This window comes from Eurosta solidaginis, chromosome 2 (assembly GCF_040869045.1).
Source record: "Eurosta solidaginis isolate ZX-2024a chromosome 2, ASM4086904v1, whole genome shotgun sequence".
NCBI classification, from domain to species: Eukaryota; Metazoa; Arthropoda; class Insecta; order Diptera; family Tephritidae; genus Eurosta; species Eurosta solidaginis.
The window spans coordinates 206,206,004-206,220,522 of record NC_090320.1 but is presented as its reverse complement, the minus strand read 5'-3'; the positions used below and the strand labels follow the sequence as shown (position 1 = coordinate 206,220,522).

Sequence of the window (14,519 nt, the reverse complement as noted above, 5' to 3'; positions counted from 1 at the left end):
GCTAAATCAACTTAGCTCGTCCCCTGATCATTTTGGTATACTTATTGGTGGGTCTAACGGAAACATATACATAAAAAATGATTTGGAGCCTTGAAAATGAAAAAAATCGATTTCGACCAAAACAAGTCCCAAAAACCTTTTTTGAACTGTTAATGTCAACGTTTTTATCACATAATTTTAAGTGGGATAGGAACTATGAGACAAATTCGTTTTCATCGGCAACACTTTTGCACGTTTCTGAAGAAACCTTAAAAAAAATGGCGCAAAAATAAAATTTTTCACCAAAATACTCCTCAAAACCCAAAAAAATATTTTTTTTTTTTTTTAAATTGTTATCGCCAAAGTTTTTAGCGGACAATTTTGAGTCGGACAGGGTATACATGAAATTTTTAAAAACAAATGAAATTTTTTTAAGTAGGTCATGAAAAAAACCTTGAAAATAAAAAAAAAAAGTCAAAAAACACAAATTTTGCAGTCTCGAAAATTATTTGTTTGGGTATGCTTAGTGGAACTTTTTTTCCTGAGCCCAAAACCTATCGAAAAATCGATGGTGCGATATAGGTTAATAAATCGACCCTGCTTAATATTGATATACTATGTTAACATACTACTTACCAAACGTCCCAAAATACCAGGAAGTTTGCCCTCATTCTTTTGCCTCATTAGAAAATCCAAGACTTTATTATTCGAACGCGTTGTTTGCAAACTAACAGTCTTTTCATTTATCTAAATAATGGTTTGAGAGATAAGTGTTTTTTTTTTTCTTTGAATGCAATTAAACCCACTCACCTCAGCCTTCAGTGTCATTAACTGTGCGCGCATTTGTTGTTCTTCTATTTGTAGGTTTTGTAGCTGTTGCGTTTTAGCAACAAGTTCTTTTTGTATTTCAGGCAAACGACTTTTCATTTCCTCCACGCTTGTGCGCTTTTCCTGTAAACTGTTATTCGATTCCTCGTATGATGTTTTCATCGACTCATATTTACGTGTTTCGGTCGTTTCATCATGTTTTAGAATTTTCAACTCTGATTCGGATAGCGCCAAAGCGGCTTTAGCCTCATCGACATGCTTTTTCAAGTCTACTAATTCGGTTTCAAGTTTTTCTCGTTTGTCAATTAATGGTTTCGTCGTTTTCTCCAATGTTACATAATTTTTTTGCAGTTCCTCTTCCATGGCTGCTTTATCCTTGGTTAATTTCTCCACTTTCTTCTGGCATTCTTCAATTTCTTTTTCATTTTTAGTTGGAATTTTACGTAACTCAATTAGTTCGTTCTTCAGTTTTTCCATTTGCGTTTTATGTTGTTTGCGTCGCTTATTAGTCATATCCATGGTTTGTTGTATTTCGGTGAAGTTTTTGTGTGCGCTTTCCCATTGCTTTTCGATTTCTTCTTTCTGTTTACGCAACGCATCGAATTGCCTTTTTTTTTTTTGTAAAGAAAATGTATTTAGAAGTAAATTTGAAATTGAAAAAAATTCAGAAGACTTACGCCATTTCATCACGCACTTGTTTTTCTTTCTCTTCCCGCTCTTTTTTCAATTTCTCCGTTGCTTCATCATGTTCCTTTAGTTCAGCACTTACTGCCTCATGCTCTTTCTTATATTCCTCTAACTTCTTATTTTTTTCGCTAAGATATTTTTGAATACGCAAATTTTTAGTACGTGTATTTTCATTTTCCCGTCGTAAATAATCAACGGCTTCATTATACGGCTGTTCTAAATCCTTCATTTCGCGTTCAGCAAGCTTACATCGATTGTGCTTCTCTGTACGCTCTTCTGTTAATTGTTCAACACGTTCATTTATTTTGACAAGCGGGTCCTTATAGCGCGTGGTGCCAACTATATCCTCCATATACTCAAGCATTCCACATTCATTTTCGGTTTGCCCTTTGGGTTTCATCATAGCAATAGACTCAACCTCGCCCTGTAAATACGAAAAGTCAAAATATAATATTGCGACGAATATTAGCAACACTAAGGTATACTATCATCTCTAAGCCAATACTAAGCAGTGACTTGTGTGCACATCAACAAATCAATAATTATGTCCATACAAGCAGCGGAGAGACGCACAAACACATGCATATATCTGAGATACTCCCAAAAGTAGGCAATCATCTGCGGAAGTATCACTCACATATACACGCGCATATGAGAAGCTATAACGTGCATCTGTAGTTTATAGCTGGTAAACAAATAGTAAATTCTAGAAACGCCTAGAAATATGCAGACGAGGAAATCGAAGAGTATAAAAGCAACACCAGCTGACGCATGGCAATCAGTTTGATTTAAGCACGCTATCTGTCGAGAAGTAGAAGTGTTATTGTGAAACTAGTGTAATAAAGACCATTTTGCATTATTGACTATTGGAGTTATTTATTCAAAAGTTTGGTGATTCGAACGTTAGCAGAAGGTTGCAAATAAGCGGAATTGCACTAAATTCGTTACAATATTTAGAGTTTTATAAAAATTATGTTTGTACATATATATATTTTTGTAAGGTTCCGATCCCTTATCTCAGACCTCCATCTGAGAAATTAGTTATTGGTACATCAGTTTTACATGTTATTCGCTTTGAAACTAAAATGTAACAGAGATTGTGGTGTAGCTGTTAGGTTAGGTTGCGAGGGCTGAGCTGGTTACTATGGTAACAGCTCACTACTTAGGCCACCAATGGGCCCATTGTAATACCCTATACGGTCTCAAAGAGGACCCCTACCCTGCCTAACGCGGGTCAAACCTCTTCGTGGAATTTATATATTTTGCTAGAGCCTTGACTTCATAGCTAGAGACATCAGCAAGGTCATGTAGAAAAGGTTTACCAAGGATGACCAACCTATGCCTACCAAGCGCTGGACAATGACAGAGAAGGTGCTGGACACTCTCCTCCTTTTCTGTACATCTGCAGCTGCGACAATAGTCGAAGCTCGTTACCCCCATTCTAGCACCATGCGTGCCTATTAAACAATGCCCTGTTAGAACCCTTATCAGGGACGATTGAACTGATTTGTTTAAAATCAGAAGCGCTCTTGTGCGCCCCTTGTCATATGAGGGCCAGTTTAGCCTGGATGTCTCACACAATGATATGGCTGACCATAGTCCATTTGAAATTCTTATAGTGCTTGTGTTCACACGAAGCCTGAAAGTGCCCATGGGTATACCTACCGAAGCATTTCCCGGAAGAATATGGTCGGTGGTGCCTCTTCTGGCCAGCTCGTCTGCTCTGCAGTTGCCTTCAATATCCCTGTGCCCAGGTACCCATATAAGGCTGATACTGAAGTGCTGAGCCATCTCGTTAAGAGATCTGCGGCATTCAGTGACCGACTTTGCGTTCTCGACGAATGAGTCCAGGGCCTTTAATGCGGCCTGGCTGTATAAAAGACTCCATAAAAGGAATGTCCTCTTTCGTGCATTTATGCACCAATACACACACATGTTACATTTTAATGGAATAACACACATACACGCATTTTTAGTAAATGTTTATATTAATATTTTATTTAAACTTATTTTTAGTAAATGTTTATATTAATATTTTATTTAACAAAATAAAATATGTTTTAAAATTTGTTAGTTAATTTGCACATAAGATGAACACACTTATTTCCGTTCGATCACATCAAATTCTTCAACTCCCAAAACTAATAAAATTATTTTTTCACCTCGCCTACTATGCATTTGAAAAATCCAAATATTTTCAATTGCATACTAAGCTCAATACAACCAAGTGCGCAAGGTGGAAGAGTATTATATCACCCTCCATTTGAAAAGAAGGATGTGACAAAATGATCAGTTTTGCCATATCCTTTTTGCCTATAAAAATGCAAATCAACCAAAAAAATATTTAGTTGAAAAATCTTATTAACTAACTTATAAGTTATTACTATTTTATGTTTCCACTAATAATAAAGTTAATACTAATAATTAATTTATTGCTAATAATTAAGTTATTGTTAATAATTAAGTGTATATAATAATTAATAGCTTATATTCTAGCCATTAGTTACTAAATTATTAGATTATAAATAAAATTTTGTTTCAATAAACTAACTTTTGATTATTTGCTAATTAAAAACTAAATCTAACTAAAGTTAATTTAAAATATTTTATTAGAATTTTATTAGGCTTTGCTGGTCTAGTGTAGTTAGTCCAAGTAAAAACTCGTACTTTTTCTCCAATATCACTCTACGTTTCGCCAAGCTCCTTGGCATCCTCAGGGGTATAATCTTTATTTTAAACAAAAAATAACAAAAAACCAAACAAAAACAAACAGAAGATCAATTTTTGAAAACACATAAATCACTATAAAAACATTGGTGACAAACTTACATAAAAAGTATTAAATTAACGTGTAAACATCACACAACATAAAATAAGAAACACTTAAAACTAAAAACATCCATCAGTACCATGGTCATTGGGTACTTTTGTCATACTAAAATGTCATAAACAAGCCAAATAGCTAGCAGCAATAAACTTGGTGTCTTCTTTTCTGTTCATCGTTCTCTCCTTTCTTTGTAATATGTGTAAGCTTTCCAACGTGTATCTCGTCTTTTCTCTCTTCTCCACGTCTATTATTGTTGCATTTTTTAGATCAGGTGTATGTCCGTGTGTTAGTGCGTGTTGAGCAAATGCAGTGCTGTTCTTCTTCTTTCTTATATTGGCGTCGTGCTCTGCCAGTCGGGTTCCTAGTGCCCGTTTCGTTGTTCCAACGTAGATTTTGTTGCAGTTCTCGTTGTCTCCACCTTTGCATGGAATTTGGTAAACCACGTTGTTTTGTTGGTGTGGTTCTATACGGCTTTTTGTATGTGTAAAAATGGTAGAGAGTGTGCAGTTCGATTTGTATGCGAGAGATATGTTCGGTTTTTGTTTTTTCATGTCTTGATTGAAGTTTTCCGTAAGCTTCGGAATGTATGTGACACTGTGGTATTGCTTTGTCTCCCTTGTGTTGTTAGTTGATGTTATTTCTTGCGCTCTGTTTACTTCTAATAATTTGTGTTGTATTAGGGATGTAATTAAGTGGCTCGGGTAATTATTGTTTATTAGTATGCTGTATATTTTTGTTTTATTTTTTCCCCAGAACTGTTTGTGGCTTAACGTAAATATTTTGTGTATGAGGCTTTTTGCTGTATTTACTTGGTACACTAGACCAGCAAAGCCTAATAAAATTCTAATAAATAACAAACTGGTCAGCAAATTATTATTAAAATATTTTCTTTTACAAGTACATATATAAATATTTATTTTATTTTATATAGTCTATTCTTATGAACTATTTTCCTTTTTTTATTTTTGTCATCAAGAACTGTTACATTAACTCCATCAAGTTTTGTTATAGTGTAGGGTCCCTGATATATGTTTGCATGTTTATCTCTAGGTTCTTTTTTTATTAGAACTCTATCATTTATATTAATAGTCAAGGGTTTTGCTGTTTTATCGTAAACATTTTTATTTCAAATTTTATGTTTATTAATTAATTCTTTTGCGAGTACCTGTGACTTTTTCATACGATATTTTACCTCTTTTGCACAATTTTCAACATTATAAATTGGATCTATATTTTCCTTCTCTAACTCATTTGGCAAAGTAACTTTTCTACCAAATACTAATTCAAAAGGTGTAAATAGATTATCAACAAGTAAGGAAGGTTAAGTTCGGGTGTAACCGAACATTACATACTCAGTTGAGAGCTATGGTGACAACATAAGGGAAAATAACCATGTAGGAAAATGAACCGAGGGAAACCCTGGAATGTGTTTTTATGACATGTATATCAAATGAAAGGCATTAAAGAGTATTTTATGAGGGAGTGGGCCATAGATCTATAGGTGGACGACATTTAGGGATATAGCCATAAAGGTGGATCAGGGTTGACTCTAGAATGCGTTTGTACGATATGGGTATCAAATGAAAGGTATTAATGAGTATTTTAAAATGGCGTGGACCTAAGTTCTATAGATGGACGCCTTTTCGAGATATCGCCGTAAAGATGGACCAGGGGTGACTCTAGAATGCGTTTGTTCGATATGGGTATCAAATGAAAGGTGTTAATGAGCATTTTAAAAGGGAGTAATCCTTAGTTCCATAGGTGGACGCCGTTTCGAGATATCGCCATAAAGGTGGGCCAGGGGTGACTCTAGAATTCGTTTGTGAAAGATGGGTATCAAACGAAAGGAGTTAATGAGTATTTTAAGAGGGAGTGGGCCTTAGTTCTATAGGTGGACGCATTTTCGAGGTATCGCAATAAAGGTGGGCCAGGGGTGACTCTGGACTTTGTTTGTACGATATGGGTATCAAACGAAAGGAGTTAATGAGTATTTTAAGAGGGAGTGGGCCTTAGTTCTATAGGTGGACGCATTTTCGAGGTATCGCAATAAAGGTGGACCAGGGGTGACTCCAGACTTTGTTTGTACGATATGGGTATCAAATGAAAGGTGTTAATGAGTATTTTTAAAAGGGAGTGGGCCTTCGTTTTATAGGTGTTCGCCTTTTCGAGATATCGCCATAAAGGTGGACCAGGGGTGACTTTAGAATTTGTTTGTATGATATGGGTATCAAATGAAAGGTGTTAATGATTATTTTAAAAGGGCGTGGGGTTTAGTTCCATAGGTGGACGCCGTTTCGAGATATCGCCATAAAGGTGGGCCAGGGGTGACTCTAGAATTCGTTTGTGCAATATGGGTATCAAACGAAAGGAGTTAATGAGTATTTTAAGAGGGAGTGGGCCTTTCTGAGGGGTGACTCTAGACTTTGTTTGTACGATATGGGTATCAAATGAAAGGTGTTAATGAGTATTTTTAAAAGGGAGTGGGCCTTCGTTCTATAGGTGTTCGCCTTTTCGAAATATCGCCATAAAGGTGGACCAGGGGTGACTCTAGAATGAGTTTGTACGATATGGGTATCAAATTAAAGGTATTAATGAGAGTTTTAAAAGGGAGTGGTGGTAGTTGTATATGTGAAGGCGTTTTCCAGATATCGACCAAAATGTGGACCAGGGTGACCCAGAACATCATCTGTGGGATACCGCTAATTTATTTATATATGTAATACCTGCCAAGATTTTAAGGGTTTTTTATTTCGCCCTGCAGAACTTTTTCATTTTCTTCTACTTAATATGGTAGGTGTCACAACTATTTTATAAAGTTTTTTCTAAAGTTATATTTCGCGTCAATAAAACAATCCAATTACCTTACCATATTTCATCCCTTTTTTCGTATTTGGTATAGAATTATGGCATTTTTTCATTTTTCGTAATTTTCGATATCGAAAAAGTGGGCGTGGTCATAGTCGGATTTCGTTCATTTTTCATACCAAGATAAAGTGAGTTCAGATAAGTACGTGAACTGAGTTTAGTAAAGATATATCGATTTTTGCTCAAGTTATCGTGTTAGCGGCCATGCGGAAGGACAGACGGACGACTGTGTATAAAAACTGGGCGTGACATCAACCGATTTCGCCCATTTTCACAGAAAACAGTTAGCACTATAAAATCTATGCCCCTACCAAATTTCAAAAGGATTGGTTAATTTTTGTTCAACTTATGGCGTTAAAAGTATCCTAGACAAGTTAAATGAAAAAGGGCGGAGCCACGCCCATTTTTAAATTTTCTTTTATTTTTGTATTTTGTTGCACCATGTCATTACTGGAGTTGAATCTTGACATAATTTACTTATATACTGTAAAGATATTAAATTTTTTGTTAAAATTTTACTTTAAAAAAATTTTTTTTTTAAAAGTGGGCGTGGTTCTTCACCGATTTTGTTAATTTTTATTAAGCGTACATATAGTAATAAGAGTAACGTTCCTGCCAAATTTCATCATGATATCTTCAACGACTGCCAAATTACAGTTTGCAAAAGTTTTAAATTACCTTCTTTTAAAAGTGGGCGGTGCCACGCCCATTGTCCAAACTTTTACTAATTTTCTATTTTGCGTCATAATTTCAACTCATCTACCAAGTTTCGTCGCTTTATCGGTCTTTTGTAATGAATTATCGCACTTTTTCGGTTTTTCGAAATTTTCGATATCGAAAAAGTGGGCGTGGTTATAGTCCGATATCGTTCATTTTAAATAGCGATCTGAGATGAGTGCTCAGGAACCTACATGCCAAATTTCATCAAGATACCTCAAAATTTACTCAAGTTATCGTGTTAACGGACGGACGGACGGACGGACGGACATGGCTCAATCAAATTTTTTTTCGATCCTGATTATTTTGATATATGGAAGTCTATATCTATCTCGATTCCTTTATATATGTACAACCAACCGTTATCCAATCAAACTTAATATACTCTGTGAGCTCTGCTCAACTGAGTATAAAAACAGTACTTGTTGTTGTATTATGCAAAAATGTAAAATATTTTAAATAAACGTCCCATTCGGGAAATGAATCGTCAAGGTAAGCTCTCAAATATTCGTTATATTCACGACGATTCCTTTCAATAGCACCAACAGTTTCATGATGATAAGGTGTTGAAAAATTATGCTCAATTTTCAAGTTTAGTTAATTCCGCAAAAATTAAATTTTTAAATTCTGTGCCTAAATCTGATTTAATAGATTTCATTATTCCATAAATTAAAATAAAACTTTCAAAAATTGTAGATGCAACTGTTTTTGCACTCTTATCTGGAAAAGCTATTGTAACTAAATATTTGTTTAAATCACACATAATGGCAACTGCGAACTTATCCCCATTATTCGACTCAGGCAAAGGTCCTATCGTGTCTATAACTACTATATCAAAAGGCTTGCAAGGTGTTGGTGTAAGCACCATATTTTCTTTTGCTTTGGGCTTAACTTTGTTTAACAGGCATTTTTCACAATTTTTCACAAATTTAACAGTATTGCGCGTCATATTTTTCCAAAAATATGTTGTACGTATTTTCGCGTATAACTTCTTATTTCCGCAATGACCACCTGATATTGGATCATTATGATAAACTGTCATAAGTTTTAATTTCGTGTCTTCATCAGTTACCGTCTCTGCTGACTCTGTCAATACAACTATTAAATGTTTTAAAATTTTATTCCCGGTTTCTTTAAAATTTGCAATAGTAAAATGATGAAAAATATTATCATCTTTCCGCCATTCAATATTCTTAATATTGTGATTGCCGGCATTACGTTCCAGCCTCAAAAGTAGCTCATCTAAATTCGCTATTTTGTTAACAATCTCAAAATTAAGTAGCTCGAGCTTTATTCTTATCATAATTTATATTCGACTTTATTCTCGGGATTTTATTTGAAAAATTATAAGCAAATTTGTCGTAAACTTGTAACGTTTCTGTCTGTATTTGTCGGTTATCGTTTTTTATCTGTATTTCCTCTTTTTGCTTTGTCATTGGCCTTGTTTGTAATGCCAATATATGTTTAGTCGAATTTTTTAACTCATCTATAGTTATACGAGAAAGAGCATCTGCACCTACATTTGCTTTACCTTTTATATACTCTATAGTAAAATTATACTCAGATAACTCTAAACGTGTTCTAGACAGTTTTGACGTAGGATCTTTCATATTAAATAAATAAACTAACGGCCGATGATCGTATGGCCGAAATTGCTTACCTTCAAAATATATTGCCAAAAGTTCTAATTCGATAATTGCCTTATTTTGTTCGGACTTGCTAAATGCTTTTGAAGCGAAACAAATTGATAAATCGTTACCATTATGATCTTGACTCAATATCGCACCACATCCAATTTTCGAAGCATCAACTGTTATTAGAAATTCTTTAGTGAAATATGGATATTGCAAAAGTTTTGGAGACATTAAACTTTGTCTTAGTTTCTCAAATGCCAGCTCGCACGAGGTATCCCAATTAAATTCAACATTTTTCCGACTCGAACGATTCAAAGGTGCCGCTAAACAAGCAAAATTAGGTATAAATCTCCTATAACAGTTGGCAAATGAAACGAATCTTCTAACTGCGTCTTTGTCACGCGGCTTAGGATACTTTTTAATTGCCTCAATTTTTGAATCGTCAGGTAACAACTCGACTCTCACACCTGCTCTCTGAGAGCAGAACTCATCCTGAAGGAATGCAGGAGCAGTGGGAGCATATCTCCAAAGCACTTCGTACTGCCGCCGAGGAAAAAATTGGTTACCGGCGGCCACGAAAAAACAACTAGTACGATGAAGAATGCCGCGTTGCAACCGAAAAAAAAGACGCTGCCTACAGGGCTACGTTAAAAGCGGGCGCGACAAGAGGAGTGTGTGAACGCTATCGTGAGTTGAAAAGGGAAGCGAGACGCCTTTTCAGGAAGAAAAAAGCAGAAGCAGAAAGGCGTGAGTGCGAGGAGCTTGAGCTGCTAGCCACCAGGAATAACGCCCGAAAATTTTACCAGAAAATACGGCGACAGACGGAAGGTTTTAAGACCGGGGCAAACTCCTGTAGGAACGAAAACGGCGACCTTGTAATTGATGTCCAGAGTGCTTAGATTATGGAGGGAATACTTCTCTGCTCTTCTAAATGGAGGCAGCAATTCACCGTGCAGATACAGAACCCGATCCCGCAATCGATGGTGATGGAATATATGTCCCCCCGCCCGATTATGACGAAGTTAGAATAGCAATAACCAGATTGAAAAACAACGAAGCCGTGGGCGCTGATGGATTGCCTGCGGAGCTATTCAAGTACGGCAGCGAGGAGTTGGTAAGGCGCATGGTGCAGCTTCTTAGCAAAATATGGGCGGACAAGTGCATGCCCGACGGTTGGAATCTAAGTGTTCTTTGCCCAGTCCACAAGAAGGGGGATACTGCAAAATGCACCAACTATCGTGGAATCAGCCTTCTTAATATCGCATATAAGGTCCTTTCAAGTGTATTGTGCGAAAGATTGAAGCCCACCGTGAACCGACTGATTGGACCTTATCATTGCGGCTTCAGACCTGGTAAATCTACCATCGACCAGATTTTCACAATGCGCCAAATCTTGGAAAAAACCCGTGAAAAGAGAATCGACACACATCACCTCTCCGTCGACTTTAAAGCCGCCTTCCACAGCACGAAAAGGAGCTGCCTATATGCCGCTATGTCTGAATTTGGTTTCCCCGCAAAACTTATACGGCTGTGCAAAATGACGTTGAGCAACACCATCAGCTCAGTCAGAATTGGGAAGGACCTCTCCGAGCCGTTCGAAACTAAACGAGGTTTCAGACAGGGTGACCCCCTATCGTGCGATTTCTTTAATTTGATGCTGGAGAAAATTATACTAGCTGCAGAACTTAACCGCACTGGAACAATATACTATAAAAGCGTGCAATTACTGGCATATGCTGATGACATTGATATCATCGGCCTAAACACCCGCGCTGTTATTTCTGCTTACTCCAAACTGGACAAAGAAGCGGTAAAGATGGGTTTGATGGTGAATGAGGACAAAACGAAGGTACCTGCTGTCATCGAGCAAAGAGTCAGTGCATACGCGCCTCGGTAACCACGCTACTGTTGGCAGCCATAATTTCGAAATAGTAAAAGACTTCGTTTATTTGGGAACCAGCATCAAAACTAGCAACAACATCAGTACTGAAATCCAGCGAAGAATCAATCTTGCCAATAAATGCTACTTTGGATAGGTAGGCAATTGAGAAGTAAAGTCCTCTCTCGGCGAACGAAAATCATACTCTACAAGTCACTTATCGTACCCGTCCTGCTATATAGGGCAGAAGCGTGGACATGACAACAGCAGATGAGGCGGCTTTGGGAGTCTTCGAGAGAAAAGTTCTTCGAAAGATTTATGGACCTCAACGCGTTGGCGATGGCGAAAAATAAAAAAAAATAAAATCGGCGAATACCGAAGAAAATTTAATGATGAGCTGTACGAGCTATACGCAGACATCAACATAGTCCAGTGAGTTAAAATGCAGCGGCTGCGCTGGCTAGGCAATGTTATGCGAATGAATGATGACGCTCCGGCCAAGAAAATGTTTCTATCGGAACCCGCCTATGGAAGCAGAGGTAGAGGGCGGCCCACACTCCGTTGGAAGGACCAGGTGGAAAACGATTTAAACTCCCTTGGTGTGACCAATTGGCGCCGGTTGGCGGAGCGAAGGAGCGACTGGCGCGCCTTGTTGGACGGCCATAACCGTTTAGACGGTTAAGCACCAATTAAGTAAGTAAGTAAGGTAACAAACCCTTTGCTGAACATTTATGCCCCAAAAATGTTACCTGAGATCTAAGAAAATTATATTTATTAGGATTAAGCCGCAAATTAAGCTTTCTACATGTCTCAAAAACTGTCTCTAAATTTTTTAAATGATGGGTCTCACTACATCCAATGACTATAATATCGTCTATATACATAAAGGCTTGATTAGGTGCAATGCCGGAAAATGCTATTGACATCATTCTTGAAAACGAGTTAGGAGCAACATTTAGTCCAAATGGTAAAACTTTCCAACGAAAAGATCCACGATCTGTACTAAATAATGTTATATCTCTCGAATCTTTATGTAATGGAATTTGATGGAAACCCGAAAAAAGATCCAAAGTCGAAAAATATTTGGCTCGACTAAGGTTATCCAAAATATCATCAAGACGTGCCAAAGGAAATTTATCTGCAATAAGTTTTTTATTGACTGCTCTAAAGTGTACACACATTCCGATATGCTTTTTGTCCAGTTGGGTCATTATTCGGTACTAATATCAATGGGCTGTTATAATTTGAACAACTTCCTTCAATTAAATCATTTTTTAACAAATTATCAACCTGTTTATTTATTTCAGCACGCTGTGAATATGGCAATCTATAATTTTTTATGTACACTGGTGTCTTGTCCGTTAGTCTTAATTTTTGCTCGAAAAAATTAATAATCGTCATTAAGTCTGTTTTTAGAGCAAAAATATCTAAATATTTCAAACATAAGTCAAGTAATTTATCTTTTGCATACGAAGGTATTTGTTTTACTAAAACTGACTTAAGCTCTTCTATGCGTTTTGAATCAACAGATGTCTCATTTATGCGATAGATATCAAAATTTTCTATGTCCTCAGTTTGAATGTTGAAGTTTTTAACATACTTCACTTCGTCAGTAGTATTAATAATTTTTAAAATAGGATTTTTCGTATCAATGACACATTTTGCGGTAAAAACACCACTACAAAGTTCATGAGAATCGACAAAAACTGGATTTTCCGATTTATTCAAACTAAAAACACGAAAAACTTCACATCTTGGTGGAATTACAAGAGTATCTGTTGAAGTGATATGCAAAATTGAAATATTAACTCTTTCTCTCCCTAGTCATATCGTTATTTTATCATTCGCATAATTGATTATGCATTTGTTTGCTTTTAAAAAGTCTTTTCCTATTATACCATCCGAAGGAATATTAAAGTTGTCATCAACAACATGAATAGTCAGAGGAAAAAATATATTTGAAACTACTATGTTCGTACTAACTGTGCCTAAAGTTGTTACTGTCTGTTGTTACACCTGTTATATTTATTACATTACTGTTATCTACTATAACGTCACTTGCTAAACTAGAAATTTTTATAAGTGAAATATCTGCCTGAGAATCTACAAGAAAAGAACATATTTTAGAAGAATCGCTACAGTTGACTTCGATGAAGTCCGAATAATTTAAATTTAGACAATATATTGATTTAAAAGAATTTAATCCAATAGCACCTGCTCCCTCAGTATTCGCTCCTGAGGGGCTTCGGCACGAACATTGACTGAATTTCTGTTATTTAAACGCTGATTATTTGAATTACTGTTATTTGCAGACCGCTTGTTATTTCTATTGTAATTGTTGTTGTAATTATTAGACCTATTGTTGCCTCTATTATAATTAGTATTTCGAAAATGTAAATTATTGTTAGGTCTAGTTGCATTACCATTGAATCTAAAATTGTTATTATATCCAAAATTATTATTACCTCTAAAATTCCCGCGAAAACTATTAGATCTTATCGGACGTGACCGATACGCTAACACCTGCCGCTCTTTTACCTCCTGTTCGTCCTCAATAATCATTTTAGCAACAACATCCCTAGAATCCTTAAAAGTTGTTGATGCAAGGATAGACTTCACCATATCTGAACGGCTGTTCAACCTACAAACAGTAACAGTTTGCTCAACCGCCATCTATAAAGAATCTCTAGCAGCACTAAATTCTATTGTGGCATTTGAAGATGTATGTGGACTATTATAATCGCACATGTAAAAGAAAAACAAAACAAAATCAAAATTGAATTTTGAAAATGTAATATTGAAACAATTTCCGTGTAATTTATTGTAAGAAAATAAAATTTGCAAAATCTAAAAATATAATTCCAAAAACCTTCATATACATACACGACTACGAATGCACCACTTTGTATAAAACTTCTCAATTAATTATTGCTTTACGGACGCATCGTTTTTAGTCAAATTGTTTATTTATTATTGAATAATGGACGCACGCTTTTTAAATCAAATTTAATATTTCGTACGTAATTGCTTTAAGATGAATATCTCATATTCACATAACAGAATGTTTTAATTTTTGCCAAACTCTGGCCAATTGTCACTATGC

General features: G+C 36.0%; 1 protein-coding gene across 3 annotated transcripts in view; it reads right to left on the bottom strand.

Annotated features, from left to right (window-relative positions):
• glu (structural maintenance of chromosomes 4-like protein gluon) overlaps positions 1-14,519 on the bottom strand; it is a 73,979-nt gene that overhangs the window by 22,584 nt on the left and 36,876 nt on the right. For all 3 annotated transcript variants that reach the window (XM_067766987.1, XM_067766986.1, XM_067766989.1), the window contains 3 exons: positions 1,485-1,918; positions 790-1,414; positions 616-726 (listed from right to left, as the gene is read on the bottom strand). In XM_067766987.1, the coding sequence (XP_067623088.1) occupies positions 616-726; positions 790-1,414; positions 1,485-1,918 (1,170 nt within the window). The remainder of the gene's footprint in view (positions 1-615; positions 727-789; positions 1,415-1,484; positions 1,919-14,519) is intronic.